General features: G+C 36.0%; 1 protein-coding gene and 1 pseudogene across 1 annotated transcript; one reads left to right on the plus strand and one right to left on the minus strand.

Moving 5' to 3' along the window:
• Positions 1 to 342: 342 nt before the first annotated feature.
• Positions 343 to 4,959, plus strand: LOC120211539 (annotated as a pseudogene).
• A 637-nt stretch (positions 4,960 to 5,596) lies between these two features.
• Positions 5,597 to 16,642, minus strand: LOC120211528 (E3 SUMO-protein ligase SIZ1-like). Its single transcript, XM_039210051.1, has 17 exons — positions 16,381 to 16,642; positions 16,185 to 16,222; positions 13,717 to 13,797; positions 13,559 to 13,601; positions 12,813 to 12,885; positions 12,415 to 12,577; positions 11,332 to 11,462; positions 10,324 to 10,392; positions 10,093 to 10,180; positions 9,930 to 10,005; positions 9,598 to 9,671; positions 9,101 to 9,208; positions 8,705 to 8,866; positions 7,811 to 7,915; positions 7,645 to 7,725; positions 6,365 to 7,574; positions 5,597 to 6,032 (listed from the first exon to the last, which is right to left on the minus strand). Exons 2-17 carry the CDS (start codon positions 16,206 to 16,208, stop codon positions 5,893 to 5,895), a joined length of 2,628 nt encoding a protein of 875 aa, XP_039065982.1. The 5' UTR covers positions 16,209 to 16,222; positions 16,381 to 16,642; the 3' UTR covers positions 5,597 to 5,892.
• Between the last annotated feature and the right edge of the window lie 891 nt (positions 16,643 to 17,533).

Genomic DNA, 17,533 nt, shown 5'->3' on the forward strand with positions numbered 1-17,533 from the left:
CAGAGTTTTGCCTTTTGCTCCATATCTTTAAAGTTCAAAAGCCAAAAGCCAAAAGCCAAAAGCCACTGCTCGCATTGGTTTTTTCTTGCCATTTGTTTGCTGTGCTTACTGTAAGCAACTGTCTCTGTCTGCTGTGCTGCTCCCCCTTCTCAGTTACTGGAATCATGCCTTTGTATTCCTTCTCGTTATTATTTGACACCCTTTTTCCTTCTTTCTCTATCCACATTCTTCTTCTTTTTCCATTGTTCATCTTCTTTCATTCTTCTCATGTTTAGCTTTGCTGGCGTTCCTTAAAAACATTCTCGGCAATGATTTAACTTCATTTCATATATAGTCTTTTCATCTTTCTGGGGTACCTTTGTCTTTAATTACTCGCATCCTAATCTTTTTTCTATAATTTTTCCAGTTATTTTTTTACTGGAGGAGGTGGTTGGTTTGTACTTGCACTGAGGAGGAAAGAATAAGTAAAATTTGGGTTGTTCATGGAAATTGATCTGAACCATGCAGTGGATGAGGTGGAGAAGACTGTACTTTGCAATGGGGGCTGTGAAAAAGCTAGTGCTTATATTTACTGTTTGTCTTCTTCATCTTCATCAACATCCCCATGTTCTTCAAGCTCAGGTTCACCTGCTCCTTGTTCATCTACCACTTATTTGGAGCTTTGGCATGCTTGTGCTGGTCCTCTCACTTCACTTCTTCAAAAGGGAAATGTTGTTGTTTATTTCACTAAAGGTCACTTGGAACAACTTGCCCTTGCCTAGTTGCCTCTACTTTCTCACCCTTCAAAGCCTTTGATCTTATTCCCCAGATCTTTTGCAAAGTGATGAATGTCCAGCTTCTAGTAAGTAACTCAAATTTTCTTCTTTTCTACATTGAAGTGTGTCTTTGCATTCTTCCTAATTATGACTTTACTTTTCCTCCAAATTTGATTGATTATTTTGATGTCTCCTTTTGTTCTATCATTAAGGCCTATAAGGAGAATGATGAAGTGTATACGCAGGTCACCTTACTTCCTCAACGGGAGGTATTATAATTCTTAACTTAAACCATATCTGATTCAGTTGTTTACATTAATGGTTTAGAATATTTGGATGTTGTTTACTTGTTTGTTCTTTAAGATAATTTGTGATCTCTTTGGTATTAGTTTTATGAGGAAATAGGGTTTCACAGTGCTATTTGTTTAGCATTTTATTGGATGAATGAATTCCTGTCAGCATAAATATAGTTTTGGGGATTTCCAGTTTGGGATTTTCTGCAGTTGGGAGGGCCTAATTTGGAGGACAAGCAGTCGGATAAGCTAGGTGTGGAGGACGACGCCGATGGACAGCCGTCGAAACCAACCCCTCACGTGTTTTGCAAGACATTAACAGCTTCTGACACTAGCACCCATGGAGGATTTTCTGTTCCTCGTAGAGCTGCCGAAGACTGTTTTCCTCGGCTGGTGCGATTTTATACTTATAATCCCTCATGTGATATTCACCTTGCTATTTATTTATTTATTTATCCTAGTAACCTCTTGTAGATATAATGATGTTTGCCTTAATTTCAGGATTATAAACAGACAAGGCCCTCACAAGAGCTTGTTGCCAAAGACCTCCATGGAGTTGAGTGGAGGTTTCGCCGTATATATGGGGGTAACTGTAGCAGAGAGTTTGTCATTTCTGATATTATTTAGAATGTTCTGTTAATGATTATTATTTTCAGGTCAACCGAGGCGACATCTCCTTACTACCCGTTGGAGTATTTTCGCAAGTCAAAAGAATCTTATTGCTGGGGATGCAGTACTCTTTCTGAGGTATGTATAGTTTTATCGATAAATATATCAAATGATGCATATGAAACAGTTTGGAGAGCACAACACCATATTGATTGTAAGATATTGGTAAAAAAAGGAAAATTTATAAAAGGAAGTTGGATTCCTCATTCAAATAGTACAGCTATCATAGACTGGAATACATTATGATACTCGAGAATCATATATATCCATTTACACAGGGAATATAATGGGAGTGCTCTGCCATGTCTTCCCATGGCCTAGTTGTTTGAAGTTCGCTGATCTATTCTCAACATTGTAGGGGTGAAGATGGGGAGCTGAGGTTGGGAATCAGAAGAGCTGTTCAACCAAGAAACGGTCTTCCTGATTTGGTTATTTCAGAACAGAATTCATATCCAAATGTTCTGTCTCCGGTGACTAATGCAGTATCTACCAAAACCATGTTTCATGTCTTCTACAGTCCAAGGTAAGTGTCTGTTTCCTTCGAGGTCGAGGCAGTGGCTAGCATTTGGCCAAAATAAATAAAGAAAAGAAATAAGGCTGGTAAGTGATTTAAGCCAAATATAAGATTCACCTAACAAAATCTAGAATTTATAGTATTCTTTATTAGGTTAGTAATTTTAATGCACATCCTCTTTACAGTAAGTAAATAGTTCATTCGAAAACATTGAGGTTATTTTCAAACTGATTGCTAAGCATCTCTTAATGTTAGACGTTAGATATAAGTAGCTCTTGGAAGTTGCATTCCAGGAGCATGCTGAAAGTTCGTTTCCAATATCTCATATTTGAATGTGATTAAGTTCTTGTGTTGCAGAGCTTATAAGCCCATTTAAAATACTGACCTGGTGAGGCATTTGATGTGAAATGAATTGGTAAGGCCGTTCAATTTTCTGAAGTGCAGGGTCAGTCATGCAGAGTTTGTCATACCTTTCCAAAAGTATGTGAAAAGCGTCATAAATCCAGTGTGCACTGGAACAAGATTCAAAATGAGATTTGAAATGGATGATCCACCGGAGAGAAGGTCTTGTTTAATTAGTTGCAGATCATAAAAAAGATCAATTGCTTTCTTTGTTTCTTTTCCCTTTTACCTTTTAATGGTTTTATTTTCAGAATATAATACATTGATGCTGTTTTATAGGTGTAATGGAGTAGTGACAGAAATACGGGACTTGGACCCTTATAAATGGCCCAACTCAAAGTGGAGATGCTTAATGGTGAAACCCTAATATGGAGCCTGTGTACTAATGCTTTTAACTGTATAGCTTATCTCGTGAAGTCTTAAGTTTCTCCGAGTTTTAGTTTTTCTTAACATACCTGTGTCTGTGCATATCCAAACTCGGGTATAGAGATATGATCCTCAAAGACCTTCCAAATACATGAAAATCTTGGAAAAGAAAATTGAACATACTCGCGTTCGACACACCCTAGTCATAAGTGTAGTCTTTATCACAAAACTAAGCAAGTGAATATCTATGTTCTTTTTATCAACATACTTTACATGTGTGCATCTATTTTATGCTGAACATGATGCATGGTGATAAATTATTTTTCAGAATGAAAAATTATTGATAAAACAAAACTAGGAAGGAAAATATTATTTTTCCTGTTCTTTGTGTTAATACTTGGCAGAAGAAAAATTCAAAGCTATTGAATGGATAATTGCATGGCACTTTTTAGTAAGAAATATTTATTACGATATTTAACAGGTCAGGTGGGATGATGATATTGTGAGTGATCACCAGTAGAGAGTTTCTCCTTGGGAAGCTGATCTTTCTGCTTCTCTTCCACCCTTGAGCATTCAATCTTCATCGAGGTTAAGAAACTGCAGACAGGTCTGCAGACTGCTGCACTGAACTCCCCTATCACTGGTACAAGTCATTCCACTAGCACCGTAACATTGTTTTATTTTTATACTTTAATGTACGTGTCCTTGAAATGTTCTTTTATTCAGGAGGGGTTGAATTTTTGGACATTGAGGAATCGGTAAGATCCTCCAAGGTCTTGCAAGGTCTAGAAAATGTAGGTTTCGTATCACCCGTAAACGGATGCAATAGTGTTAACCGCCCACTCAATTTTGAGATGCAATCAATGGCACATCAAAGTCTTGCATCAACAGGAATTGGAAAGAGTAATCATAGTGAGTTTAGAAAGGCTGACCCCACTTCTTACACAGGCTTTGCAGAATCTAATAGGTTTCTGAAGGTCTTGCAAGGTCAAGAAATTTGCTCATGGAGGTCCCTCACACACAAGGCTGATCGGAACCTTGGTGTTTGGGCAAAAACCAATCTTGGAAATACTTCTTTCAACATGAATCAAGCACCCAACACCAATTGCTATCCCCTAGCATCTGAAGGCCTTCGAAATATGTATTTTCCTTTTACCAAGTCCTATAAAGTTGGCCAGTAACCTACAATGTATTCCTATGAATCTACACTTCCAAGGGGCAATGTGTCGTTCGATGCTTCCTTAATTAAGCCTGGGGTTATTGTGGACGGCCTCTGGAAACTGAATGACCATAAGCCAATTCATAATATTAATAGGCCTGGCTTCAAAAGAAATTTGAGGAACCAACAGGATGACTGCTGCAAAGAAAATGTGACCGGATGTAAACTCTTCAGGTTCTCCTTGACTGCAGAATCACCTACTCCGAACTCACAAAATTCTGGTAAGAGGAGTTGTACGAAGTAAGTTATCTTAGGGTCAACGTTAAATTTGACCCTCACTTCCTACTACTCTCCTACTGACTTTGACTTGACTCTACGGATCCGAAGACTTGACGACTGAACTAGAGCGTCTTTTCAGTATGGAAGGTCTTCTAAGCGATCCTGATAAAGGGTGGCGAGTTCTGTACACCGACAGTGAGAATGATGTAATGGTGGTTGGAGATGATCCATGGCAATAAGTCTCACTCTCCTTGCTATATCGGCTATCAAGCTTGTCGCATGATATCAATAATGCACACGCAACATCTTGGTGGCAATGTGCATTATTTTTTGTGTTTGCAGAGAATTTTGTGAAGTGGTATCGAAGATGCACTTATACAGACAAGAAGTGAAGAAGATGAGCATAGGAATGGGCAGTGATGACACTCAAAGCTGTTTGGAAGAAGCAGCAGTGAAATGGAAGCATCAAAGTCTTGCTCAGCTGGGCTGCCAGATTGCTCTCCACCTGTCATACGGGTATGAAGATCAGTGTTTTGCTATTGAATCCTGAAGCCGTCTATTAAGTAGTTGTCGTCAGATTAACATACTATTGAGAGCTACAAAGTGGCCTTTTTGGTATCCTGTTGTTTGACAATTGAAGTTGATTGGAGTGTCTGATGCTTTTTAGTCATAAAAAATGTCTGCGTCATCCATGCGTTGTTTCTTACTGGGTCATTTTTAAAAGTCAGAAATGAGGAAATAATCCACTTGAATATCAAGTTCATATGCTTTGTGTCTTGAATCTGGTATCAGTCATATCGGATTGTACCTCTCTCAAATTGGCATGCCAATATTGATCATACAAACATTAATGGAAAGTTAAGAACGCTTACCGGCAGTTTTTGGGGAAAATTTGTCGGGGCAAAAGGGATTCAATTTATAAAATATCCTTCTCTATAAATAAACTGGAATTTTAGTCTCAACCTACAGTACAGGCGATTTGATTCTGACATCTTAAAACAGAGGCAAAATGGTGGATCTTTTAATTTTCCCTCCCCCTCCCCCCAACTGCATCCAAAGGACTTTTGAACCATCTGATGAAAATTCCCAATTTTTTTTCCAGAGTAAATCATACTGTACAATTTAATAGGGTATTCACTATGGGTGACGCAGATGGATACAACCCTATTACAAGGCATAAATTAGAAAACTGAGCTGCTCCATTGAATGCGCAATGGTAACATGTACAAAAAGCCTCATGCTCACCATTTAACCAAAAAATAAAATAAAAAAACGGAACTCGACCGTAGTAGTGCCTCCCTGTAGCAAACTTTGTTTGTTTTGAACCCAGCTTTCCTTCTAAAAATTTACATTTCACGTATAACTGAAATGTCAGGACTTTCTTCATGAGTGATCACCACAGTTCTTCGTAAGATGATTCACAAAGGAGAGCCAGTGTCCGGCAAACTAGTCCAATTACTCAGAATCTGAGTCAATAGAAAAATATAATCTCGGTCTTACAGATCGCTTTTGCCGAGGAAATAAGAAAGGGCTCTCTGATCTTTGCCTACTCGACTTCTCAGATCTATTGTTGTTCATGCCAAGTAGCAGAGAAGCTGAAGGAGTGGGTAATGCCAGTTATTAAACAACAGATTGAGATAGGCAATGCTAAAGCAGTGTATTAAGAATATTACAACAGATATACTGCGAATTAATCATATCACTTGCTTCCAAGAAAAACCTTAGTATAGAAGTTGCTAAGACGAGTATTAAAACTATTTTTGGTTTAAAGATTTTTATTAAACTATATAAATAGTGTTTTGGCATTGAGATGTTCCCTAATTTCATAGAACAAGCTTGAAGCCTTTCCTATTCGCTGGCTGTTATATGCAAACTTTCAAACATAAGCTACAGCACTAGAGCTCTTCAAAAGAAGATGGAAACTAACCGGTGTCGGCCAAAGAACCCATAGCATCATCTCTAGAAGGAATTTGCTGCCCTGAATTCAATCCATTCACAGTGGCTGAATCCCCATGACCTTCACTGGCACCACCTCCAAGCCTAAGTGAAATCCAATCGTCTGTACGAAGGCCATTTGATGCATCAGCTTGATCTCTCATATCTGACTGTTGTGATACACCTGAAGGACAGGTTGGAAGAAATATCTGGAGAGAGGGGTCTTCACCACCAAACAAGGTATTGTCAACCAAGCCATCATTCATATCCATATCAGTCTGACCAATGGTAGAACCAGGAACAATAGTTGCAGATCCCATTGTTGTCTCAGGAGCCATCATATAGCCATTCATTGATGGAGGGCAAATGAGAGAATTATGCTGCAGACCAACTAAGGCATCTGAGACGTCAGTATCTGTACTAAATAATTGAAAACCAGAGCCTTCTTGGGTTCCTGGAGGTAATGGCCATAGAGACATGTCAAATTCATCATTAGGATTAAAAAGACCCAAGCTACCAGCAGGCCCGAGAGATGGATCTTCTGTATACTGATGAGAAATTCCAGGAGGAGCAACTGGAAAATTAAGTCCAGCAACATCAATATGATTATCCTTGTAGGCAGTAGCAGGAGATATCAATATTTCATTATCTTCATCTGAATCACTAAGAACAATAACTTCTGCATTTCCCGCTGGTCCGGTTGGATTTCGGTCGGCAAACTCATATGTTGAGTCTATGTTCAGAGGCAGGGAATCAAGTTCAATTCCATTGCTTGTAAAGTCATAAGTTCCACCACCATCCTGATTTACACTGGGATCTTCACCATTAACACTTCCAGTAGCACTGCTGCTCATCGGGATAATTTTTTGCTCATATTGTTCAATCCTTTCTTGTAATCTACTACCATAAGAGGTGTTCAAATCTTCAGGCTTGCTAACTTCCCAGAATCCATTGCGATTTTTCCTGATTCCAAGTTTCAAACCTGTATGACCTTCAGAAGCACCTTCAAGCTTGATCTGCTTCAATGTTTCAGCTCTTGGCTTGACCTCAGCACTGCCAGATCCGCATAAGGTGCCATCAGGAGAGTGCCATTGTGCAAGATCACCAAGTTCTCTACGTTCACTTTCACTTTTAGCCTTTGCACGCCAAGAACCATCAGGCTTGACCTCAATCTCTGTGATATCTTCTCCACAATTTCTCATCTACATCACAGTTTATCAACATCAACAGACAGATGTCATCTACATAAATAGAGAACCACAAGGCACTCACCTTGGATGTGATGCGATTAAAATAAGGATCAATTATAACATTCTCCAATGTGTAGTTCTTCAGGCAAATGGGGCACTGCCACTGCAATCACATTCATGTACAAATGCTAGTCAAAAAGACTGAAATACTATTAACTGGAAATGAACATGATATAATAGTTGCTTGCCTTTCTAGAACGTTGGTTCAGTTCCACAAAAACTTCAAGATCGAAACAACCCATGTGAACACAGGGTTTAAACCTTCCAGCCACCTTCATTCTTGAACCACTCATCTGTCATAGGTAAACACAAAAAAGAAAGTCGAGTATAATTAGAGCAACTCCAAGAAGGGTGCAGTACTGAAATATTGTTATTCCAATCCATTAACACTCAACATTGTAGAAGAAAACAAGGAGAGGTATGAGAACTACCCCCTCCTACAAGATAAAGATTCAGCTTAGAATAATAAATACACAGTTGACAGATATGTATATATAAACACACTATACAAAGCAAAAACAATATAACATTAAAAAAGCATGTCATAGGATAAGCACATAAATATATGGAACCCAAATGGTGCTATGATAAAGTTAAATTCTTTCTGGAACAAACCAAAAGACTATGACAGCACATATTATCCATGTAGACTAATAAATCTGTCAAATAGGTCTATGAACTTCGCCAAAACAAGCCTATTATAGTATTGGCTCCAATGGTTGAAAAGGAACACATGCAACGTTACAGCAACAAGCAAGATAAATATCAACACCACCTCAATAAAGGATGAAGTGCATTTTTTTGACATTATAGCCTCAGCTAGAATTTGCTACAAAACACACAACCTTAGATGCTTCACCTTTAGGCTATAGACATTTTATAGCAACTTCGCTGGTACAAAAACGTTACCTAGAAGCATTTGATCCATGAATATCACAAGGCACAATAACCATCTCTCTTCTAGGCATGCTTTCAAGATGAACTAATCAAATATTTCAAGAATGATGCCCATGAATTAAACATTATATATCCCTAGCATAAGAAAGATGGTGCTTGATAGTGAACTACTACTTATAACTCACAGGGCAACGTAGGTTGACTCCAAAAAAATCAGCAACGACTTCTAGATCACTGTCACTATCACCATCGTCTGCTGCTGTTCCACCACCAATACAACGGCAAACCCGAGAAAGAGCATCTTCGAAACGTTCACCATCAGTCTCCTTCGGAATCATGTTGATTATCTAGGCCAGGCCACAAGAAATTTGAAATGAACACAAAGAACACCAAATATAGATATATAGAAAGGTAAGTTTTAGATGCATAGAAATGGAGGAATTTGCTTTTCAAATTATACAACTAACATAATACAATGTTAGTAGTTCAACTATCATTCATCTCAAGTTAAGACTTGATATTAATGTATGAAAATTCTAGGGTAAATCTCCAACCATAGATATTTGAAATTGTAATCATACCTGTTGAAGTGTTCGGCGTTTAACAATTCTAACTCCAAAACAGAAAACACGAGCATCACATCCAGTCAAAGTTATCTTATTAATTCCATCTTTAGTAAAAGGAGTTATCTGACAAAAGAACAGACAATGAAACAAGTGCTTAGAGAATTTTTTTTTGTTCCAGGGTCCAGTCCAATAGTCCAAACAGTGCGAAAACTGGGCCTGATCCAGCCCGTTGGAGTTTAGGGTTTGGGAACCCTAAAACATGTTCAGTCACCGTGCCGCACAGGAGTCAAAGGGTCATGCAATAATAACAGGATTGATGTTCCGTAACAGACAAAAATATTAACAGGATTGTGAAGAACATGCAATAATCTGGCCGGCCAGCTTCCCCACCCATACCAATCACATTCTTGAACATGTAAAGGTTAATTCTATGAAAAACATTATTCCATATACATCAAAAATAAGAAGTAAAACCAAAATTCATCTTGTCCATAGAAGGGGGAAAAACTCACAATTGGACCATCATCACGGCCATTAGCTCCAAGCAACTGCGAGCCGGGTCTATTAATAGCACGAACAGGTACACCTGTTCAAAAAGATTGTCACTTGTAGACCCAAAAAATTGATTACACATAAAATACCGAAATTGAGACATGCATAGAAAATACTCAAGGCCTAAATGTCAGCAACAATGTTTCAATTAGAAAAATAAGGAAAAAAAACTAAGCAAGCTCTTATCCTTTTTTCTTCTTTTTCTTAGATCCAAGCATGCTTCTCAGTGACAAGAAGTTCAACAAACGGTAGCTAGTAATTAAGCTGTAAAAGCAAAAATTAATAACCATACCATTGACCTGTAAATCTGCATATTGAGGCCACTGCATCCTGAATGGAACTTTGTCATTCAGAAGCATGCACCATGCCTATTTGACAAGACGAGGAACAAAAACATCAAGATAGATAACCAAAACAATACCATCAAACTCTTACAATTTTTTACACTAGCCAACCTGGACATCATAATCTTGTTTTGTCAATGAGTCCTTGTCTGCTCTGGTAATTTGGAATGTTTTCTCCACACTTTGCATTGGATTTGTACTGTAAAATGGTGGATCTGAATTACTAAACTAATAAGGGAAAAGTCACTTAGCATCAAATGTTAAGCACACAGTGTTAATATAAATGAACTGGTTGTTTATGGGAGAAGAAAGAATTTACTATTTCCCATATAGTTCACTCACCCATCAGTTGGGATACTTGAAATAGCCAACTTCACTGGATATAAAGGATGCGCAATAGAAAGCAAAAAACTGCAATTGTGAAAGACATCTTGAATTAAAATAATGCAACATAAAGTTTTCAATTAGTATCAAGGTCTAACATATTGAACAAAATTTGAGATCCCATTAACTTATGTCTAGTAAAAGAGTCACTAAATGCATCCATATAAGCATACGAAGTACAATGCGAATAAAAAGTACCGGTACATGCTGTAAAGGTTGCTATAGAAAAAATATATAATCCAGTTAGCATTAAAATACTATATAATGCTCATTCAGTGGTAGAGCTATTACCTTCTCAAACATCCTATATCTACAGGCAGTACTTTGATTTTAAAATAATTCCTAACAGGAAATCATAGGCTCTTTTATATATTTCCCATCACAATTCCTAATCTTTACTAATAATGTGTAAAACCACAAACTAAATCACGTCACTGAGATATTATATACAAACCCCATGAGTAGAGTACACAACCATGATAATAATAAATCATAAAACTAAGAAATTATCCCTCAAAAAGGAACTTGATTCCTTGTTCAAACTAATTTGATCATTTAAAAAATATATTGCATTTTACGGGCACCAAAAAAAATACTTCCTACTTTTTCTCATACTAATCTATTTTTCTTTTCATCTGCCTACTTGGTGGCACCAAAGCAAGTTGATACTTACAAGTACTGAATCATAATTTATATTCTGACTATCACAAAGGTTCAACCGGTAATCAATCTTTATCCAAACAAATTGCACCATAAGTTTCTTTCATGTGAATATTGCAAGATGATGAATATAAATACAGAACACATTCAATTAGATATGAAAAATTATAATATATTGGTGTATTTCTATATCTGATGTCAAATGTCAGTATTATAACCAAACCATAAACCAGCCAATAGCTTCACAGTCAATTTGAAGTAATCATGTGCACACATGCAAACACAAATAAACAGAGAGAGACATACGGATCCGCTCGACTTAGTCGACAAATCTCACAATAAAATAAATCAGGAAGTGGTGGTTTTCCCTCCATAGGCTTCTCTGGGATAACAACACAACCAATATGCTGCCACACTTGGCATCTTCGATCTTCACACTGTTGTCAGAACAAGGAAGAATTAAAAAAAACCAGAAATTCAATTGTAGAAGAAAGAGCAATGTTGTAGTGGATAACAAAAACTAGCATCTTCAGAATTCATGCTTCTCTTCTCAAGATGGAAGAGCATATCATGCAAACCAAAATTAAGAACAAAAATAATGTTTTGACCACAAATATATGATTCCTTAACATCATTAATAACAATAATAACTTAAAAAATGCAACACTAGAACAAGAAGTTCAAAAGCAGTGTAGGTCATACAACTCCATCAGTGCAAGGTTCATATGAAAGTACACAAGCATGAAAGGCTGGCATTAAATAAGGGATATGTTGTCAAGGCAATTCAAATGCACCGAATCAGATGCTTTATCATTTTCCAAAACAAGGATTCATATGATACCTATTGTTGCAGAAGGCAACTGAAAAAGATATCTACTTGTTATAGGAAGCGAATTGCTCCACAAGACTCTTAAGGTAAAGAAAATCTAGTAGAAATTTAATGTGTCTGAATCTATACACTCCTATTTAAATCAGGGTTTCCTAGCAAATCCAGCAATGCCATTGCCAACTGATCTAACTATTTCCATCTTTTTATGGCCTGAGATCTATCTATAATTTCTACTAGACAGTTTCCCCAAAGCTAAACATTTACCAGACTCATTAAGATAAATAGAAATATGAAAACTTTGCATCAAAGAGTACAAATCGAGGAATGAAAATCACTACCATAAGATCATACCCAAAAAAATAGAAGTATTCTGAAAATAATTCACATGATATCATCTCGAGTCAACCACAAAGCCAACTTGAAGTAAAGAGGAATAAATAAAGCTACATGACATTGACACTTAAAAAAGCTAGAGCCACCCAACACTTCAATCACACACATGCGATATCAATCATCATAAAAATAAAATACCGAGGCAAAGAACAATAAGTTATCATCACCCTGATAATGTTCTCAGTCTCCAATGAACTTCCACAAGGACAACGAACTTTCATATCTAATTTAAAAGGTTCATCTATTTCCCCTTTAACTTTAACATTACTGCTGTCTGACATGCCCTCTCCCTTTGATTCCAATTCAGTGGCTCCAGAAACCTGCATCTTCCTGAAGACACGAAATACACTTAAGAAATTAAAATATAGATACTTTAGAGAGGAAATAAAAGTAAATGCAAAGCATAGAATAATCTTTAAATGGATAAATAGATACACTAGCATCATCTTATCTCAATGGTGAGTCATAACTTTTGCGCATGGAAAAAAAGAGAGGAAAAATTAATTCCACGGAAGTGTTTCCATCAAAACCTTCAGCAGAGCTAAATCATAAATGTAAAGTAAACCTGTATATGTCATCAACAAGTTTTGCCACATCTTCCTTCCCCACAAGAGCCCTCTTTGCCCACATCTTCGCAACTGGGAAAGAACAAATCCAACATTATTATACTCGGTGTCTGAACATATTATACAGAATTATAAGGGCCAAGTTTGAATTATCTAGAATCTAATGACAATAAAATTCAGGAAATAGTATTATTATACTGACAACATACTTGAATGCAACCCCTTCCCTCCCTCCCTCACCTAAACACTGCACTAATAAAACACTAATAATGAAGTTAAAAGTTTAGAGTACCATTAAGCACCAGCAAATCATATCATAATGAAATTAATGAATAAAATGGTTAAGTACTGCATATCTAGAATCCAGCAAATCCACATTGGAATCAGGTGGGAAAACAGCTTCACAATTGCTTTCCTCCATTAAAAGAATGACTAATATATTAATTCTACCAACTGCTAAAACTCATAACACTGTACAGCATTCTAACAATATATATATATATATATATATATATATATATATATATATATATATATATATTCAATGTCTGACAATATAACTCTGAGTATGCTGCAGACACAAGTATATCAACAGCTAAATATTAGCACTCTAACAAACTGCGCCTCAGGCTAGTAGAGTGACACCAGAAATAAAAAATGATTGAAAGACAAAGTAGCCCAAGAAATAACTATGGTAATTATATATTGTCAATTTAAAAAAGAGAGATGCAGAAGAAATTTTTACCTTGTTCATTAGAAAGGGCGCCTAATATCCTCTCAACAAGGTCCTAAAATGAAATTATACAAAGGTAAAAAAATAATCCCACACCATGAAGGTGCAAGTTGTAATAAAAATGCAGATAACTGAAAGCAAACTAAAATGCATCATCTATAGCTACCAACCTGCTTCTTCCCCTGCTTTGAGAGACCCAATTGAGTGAGGACATCCTTGAGTTCTTTTATTCGGAAATATGCCAACTTATCCTACAAAGGCATTATCATTTTGAATAAGCTCTCAACAAATAAATAGGTGGAAAAACATCAAAAAGTTGGCATCAATCATAGCAACTAGCAACTAGAAACATACCACTTTATCTACTAAAAAATAGAGCTAAAGAGACTAAAATGGTAAATATATATATATATATATATATATATCCCATGATTTAAGTGGCTGCATAAAATAGAGATAGAAAAGCCGACTGACACTAAACTAAGCACTCCCGTGTTCACAACTAATGCAGATTTCACCAAGAAAAAGAAGCTGAAACCAACGAATGCTTACATAGTAAGCTTAACTTACTTGGAAACTCAAAACTAGGTTCACAAATCCACCTAAGCCGTATCATGTGTTGCATAAGAGGAGATTTCCTTATACAATTACCAGCAGCCCAACAATAAAAATTAGGGTGCAAAACAAAAGTAAGATCACGGACAATAGTTGACCTAGTTTATTAAATTTGGTAAAGAAATCCCCAAAAAGGCATACAAAAATGTTCTCTCCGCGGACATTTTTCAAGAGTTAAGTCGTATGTAAAAAAACTCCATGAGTACTCAAAACAGTAAACAAAAAAACATTTACATAAAGATAAAAAGTTAAAGAGAAAATCGCCTCAGTGACCAAAAATACCTTATAATATACGATTTTAACCAATTTTTTTTGGATTTGCCAAAATGACCAATAAAATCGCAACGCGATATCAAAATCGCAACGCGATTTAGAAAATCGCAACGTTAAAAAGAAAATCGCAACGGTCAAAAGAAAATCGCAACGCGAGCTTCCAAGTTCGCAACGCGATTTAGAAGAAAATCGCAATGCGATTGATTGAATCGCAATGCGATTGAGAGAGTCGCAACGCGATTTAGAAGAGAATCGCAATGCGACTGAGAGATTCGCAATGCGACTGAGAGAATCGCAATGCGACTGAGAGAATCGCAATGCGACTGAGAGAATCGCAACGCGATTTAGAAAATCGCAACGTTAAAAAGAAAATCGCAACGGTCAAAAGAATAGTTAAAAAAATTTTGTTTCTTAAGAATTTTCTCTAAAAAGATAGTATCCGCGCGGACGTGTCAAAGACACGTATTACCACGACCACGACCACGACCACGACCACGACCCGACCCGACCCGACCCGAGACGAGACGGCGGCGGCGGCGCGCGAGAGTCCCCCTTGTCCTCTTTCACTCAACAAGGAAGTGCAAAATACAAGCCTTAAATACCATTCCCAATAGTATTTCCAATACTATGTGGGATTGAGCATTACCAACACTTGTTCCAAATATCATTATTCTTCATAAGTTATCATCCATTACAATATGAATTAGTCGTGTTAATGAACCAATATACCTCATTAATATATGGTATTGTTGAACAAAAGAATGATGATGATGATCTTATTAAAGACCATCTAATACGAAAGAATCCAATGCATAACCGATACTTTATTGTGAAACTAATTCACATAGAGGTTGTACGTGAAAAAAAAATCTTTTACTTTTATAGTAAATATCTATCTCAATAATTTTAATATAAAAAATATATTTTTTATTTAATAATAGAATTATTTCATGTATTTATCAAGTTATAATTTTAAATACTTATTAAAATGAATTAATTTATTATCGATAATTCATATTGTAATGGATGATAACTTATGAAGAATAATGATATTGGGAACAAGTGTTGGTAATGCTCAATCCCACATAGTATTGGAAACACTATTGGGAATTATATTTAAGGCTTGTATTTTGCACTTCCTTGTTGAGTGAAAGAGGACAAGGGGGACTCTCGCGCGCCGCCGCCGCCGCCGTCTCGTCTCGGGTCGGGTCGGGTCGGGTCGTGGTCGTGGTAATACGTGTCTTCGACACGTCCGCGCGGATACTATCTTTTTAGAGAAAATTCTTAAGAAACAAATTTTTTTTAACTATTCTTTTGACCGTTGCGATTTTCTTTTTAACGTTGCGATTTTCTAAATCGCGTTGCGATTCTCTCAATCGCATTGCGATTCTCTCAGTCGCATTGCGATTCTCTCAGTCGCATTGCGATTTTCTTCTAAATCGCGTTGCGACTCTCTCAATCGCATTGCGATTCTATAAATCGCATTGCGATTCTATAAATCGCATTGCGATTCAATCAATCGCATTGCGATTTTCTTCTAAATCGCGTTGCGAACTTGGAAGCTCGCGTTGCGATTTTCTTTTGACCGTTGCGATTTTTTTTTTAACGTTGCGATTTTCTAAATCGCGTTGCGATTTTGATATCGCGTTGCGATTTTATTGGTCATTTGGCAAATCCAAAAAAAGTTGATTAAAATCGTATATTATAAGGTATTTTTGGTCACTGAGACGATTTTCTCAAAGTTAAATACCTTGCAACTGGCAACCAAATCCATGTTCAGTTTACAGTCTGCAGCCAAGCAAAAAACAGTAATAAAAAAACTTAGAACACAAAAGTTACGAATCAACAAACAACATAACCAAAACCAAGAATAAATTAAATTAAATAGACCAATCAATCAATCCACAGAGAAAGAGAATCAAAACGATCATATTGAATGAACTTACAAAGCTTCTGATGATGAGTAGAAAGGGGGAAATTTTGATCAATTGAAGAGAAAAATGGGGAAATACGGATCGGAATGTGGAAGACGCCGATTTCTCCTCCTTGACGAAGGAGTCCCAACCAGAACGAAGTAACCTTTTGAAAGAAAATAAATTTACAAAAGTGACCGGACTTATCGCCGGCTATCAAATCCGCTTTTTTGACGGTGAACACGTCCGGGTTTAGTTCCAGTAAAGTTGCGTGTTCAATTTGTAACTCACGCCCTCTTTTTCTTTTTCTTTATGAATTAATATAATTTTATTTGGGCAATTAGACTGCAATCGTATGTATGTTGACAGGCTGGAAGCCAGAAAGAAAATCGAAATGGAGTTTTTCGCCGTTGATCTAGTCCCCCGATTGCAAATCTTCTTTGGTGATTTTTTCTATCCTAGAAGATAAAAGAAAATCGAATCGAATTTTTAGTCTTGTTTTTTATTTATGGATCATTGATCTCATAGTTTGAAATTTCACATTTTTATTGTCAAATTTTACTTTTTAAAAGTTTAGATTAGTCCTAATAATTGGATGTATGCCCATCTGTTAAAAATCAAATTAATAAATATGTTTAATATTTTAATAGAGGTTGATTCAAGTGGTAAGTAACTTGATATCGTTTAAGTAAGGCCTCGAGTTAGAATAAAAATCTCTATTGGGAGACTCGCCCACAAAAATCATTTGTGCGACACGAATCGATTCGTATTAATTAAGATAAATCTTTAGAATTAGGAGGACAAAAAAATTATTGATATAATATTTTATGAAAAAAAATATGAAAAGTGATTGATAAAAGTATATTCATCGCTCAATGATTTTTTTAAATAAATTTTATTTTAGTTCGTTTCATTTTTTAACATTATGCTATTCCTTGAATTTTTACAAATAGAAATTTTTTTTGTTACATTCAATAACTGTTTGATAATTTTAAAAAGTTAAGTATTAATTATTAAATATTAAAAAATTAAGTGTTAACTTCAATTTTAAATTTCGTTTGAACTTTACTAAAATTAAATATTGAATATAAACAAATTATCTGATAAATATAAATTTTAAAGAATGATATACTTAAAATAATATAAATAAAATATTATATATTATAAATCATTATTTACTCTATCA

The sequence above is a fragment of the Hibiscus syriacus genome, unplaced genomic scaffold (genome assembly GCF_006381635.1).
Source record: "Hibiscus syriacus cultivar Baekdansim isolate YM2019G1 unplaced genomic scaffold, ASM638163v2 tig00000715_pilon, whole genome shotgun sequence".
Lineage (NCBI taxonomy): Eukaryota > Viridiplantae > Streptophyta > Magnoliopsida > Malvales > Malvaceae > Hibiscus > Hibiscus syriacus.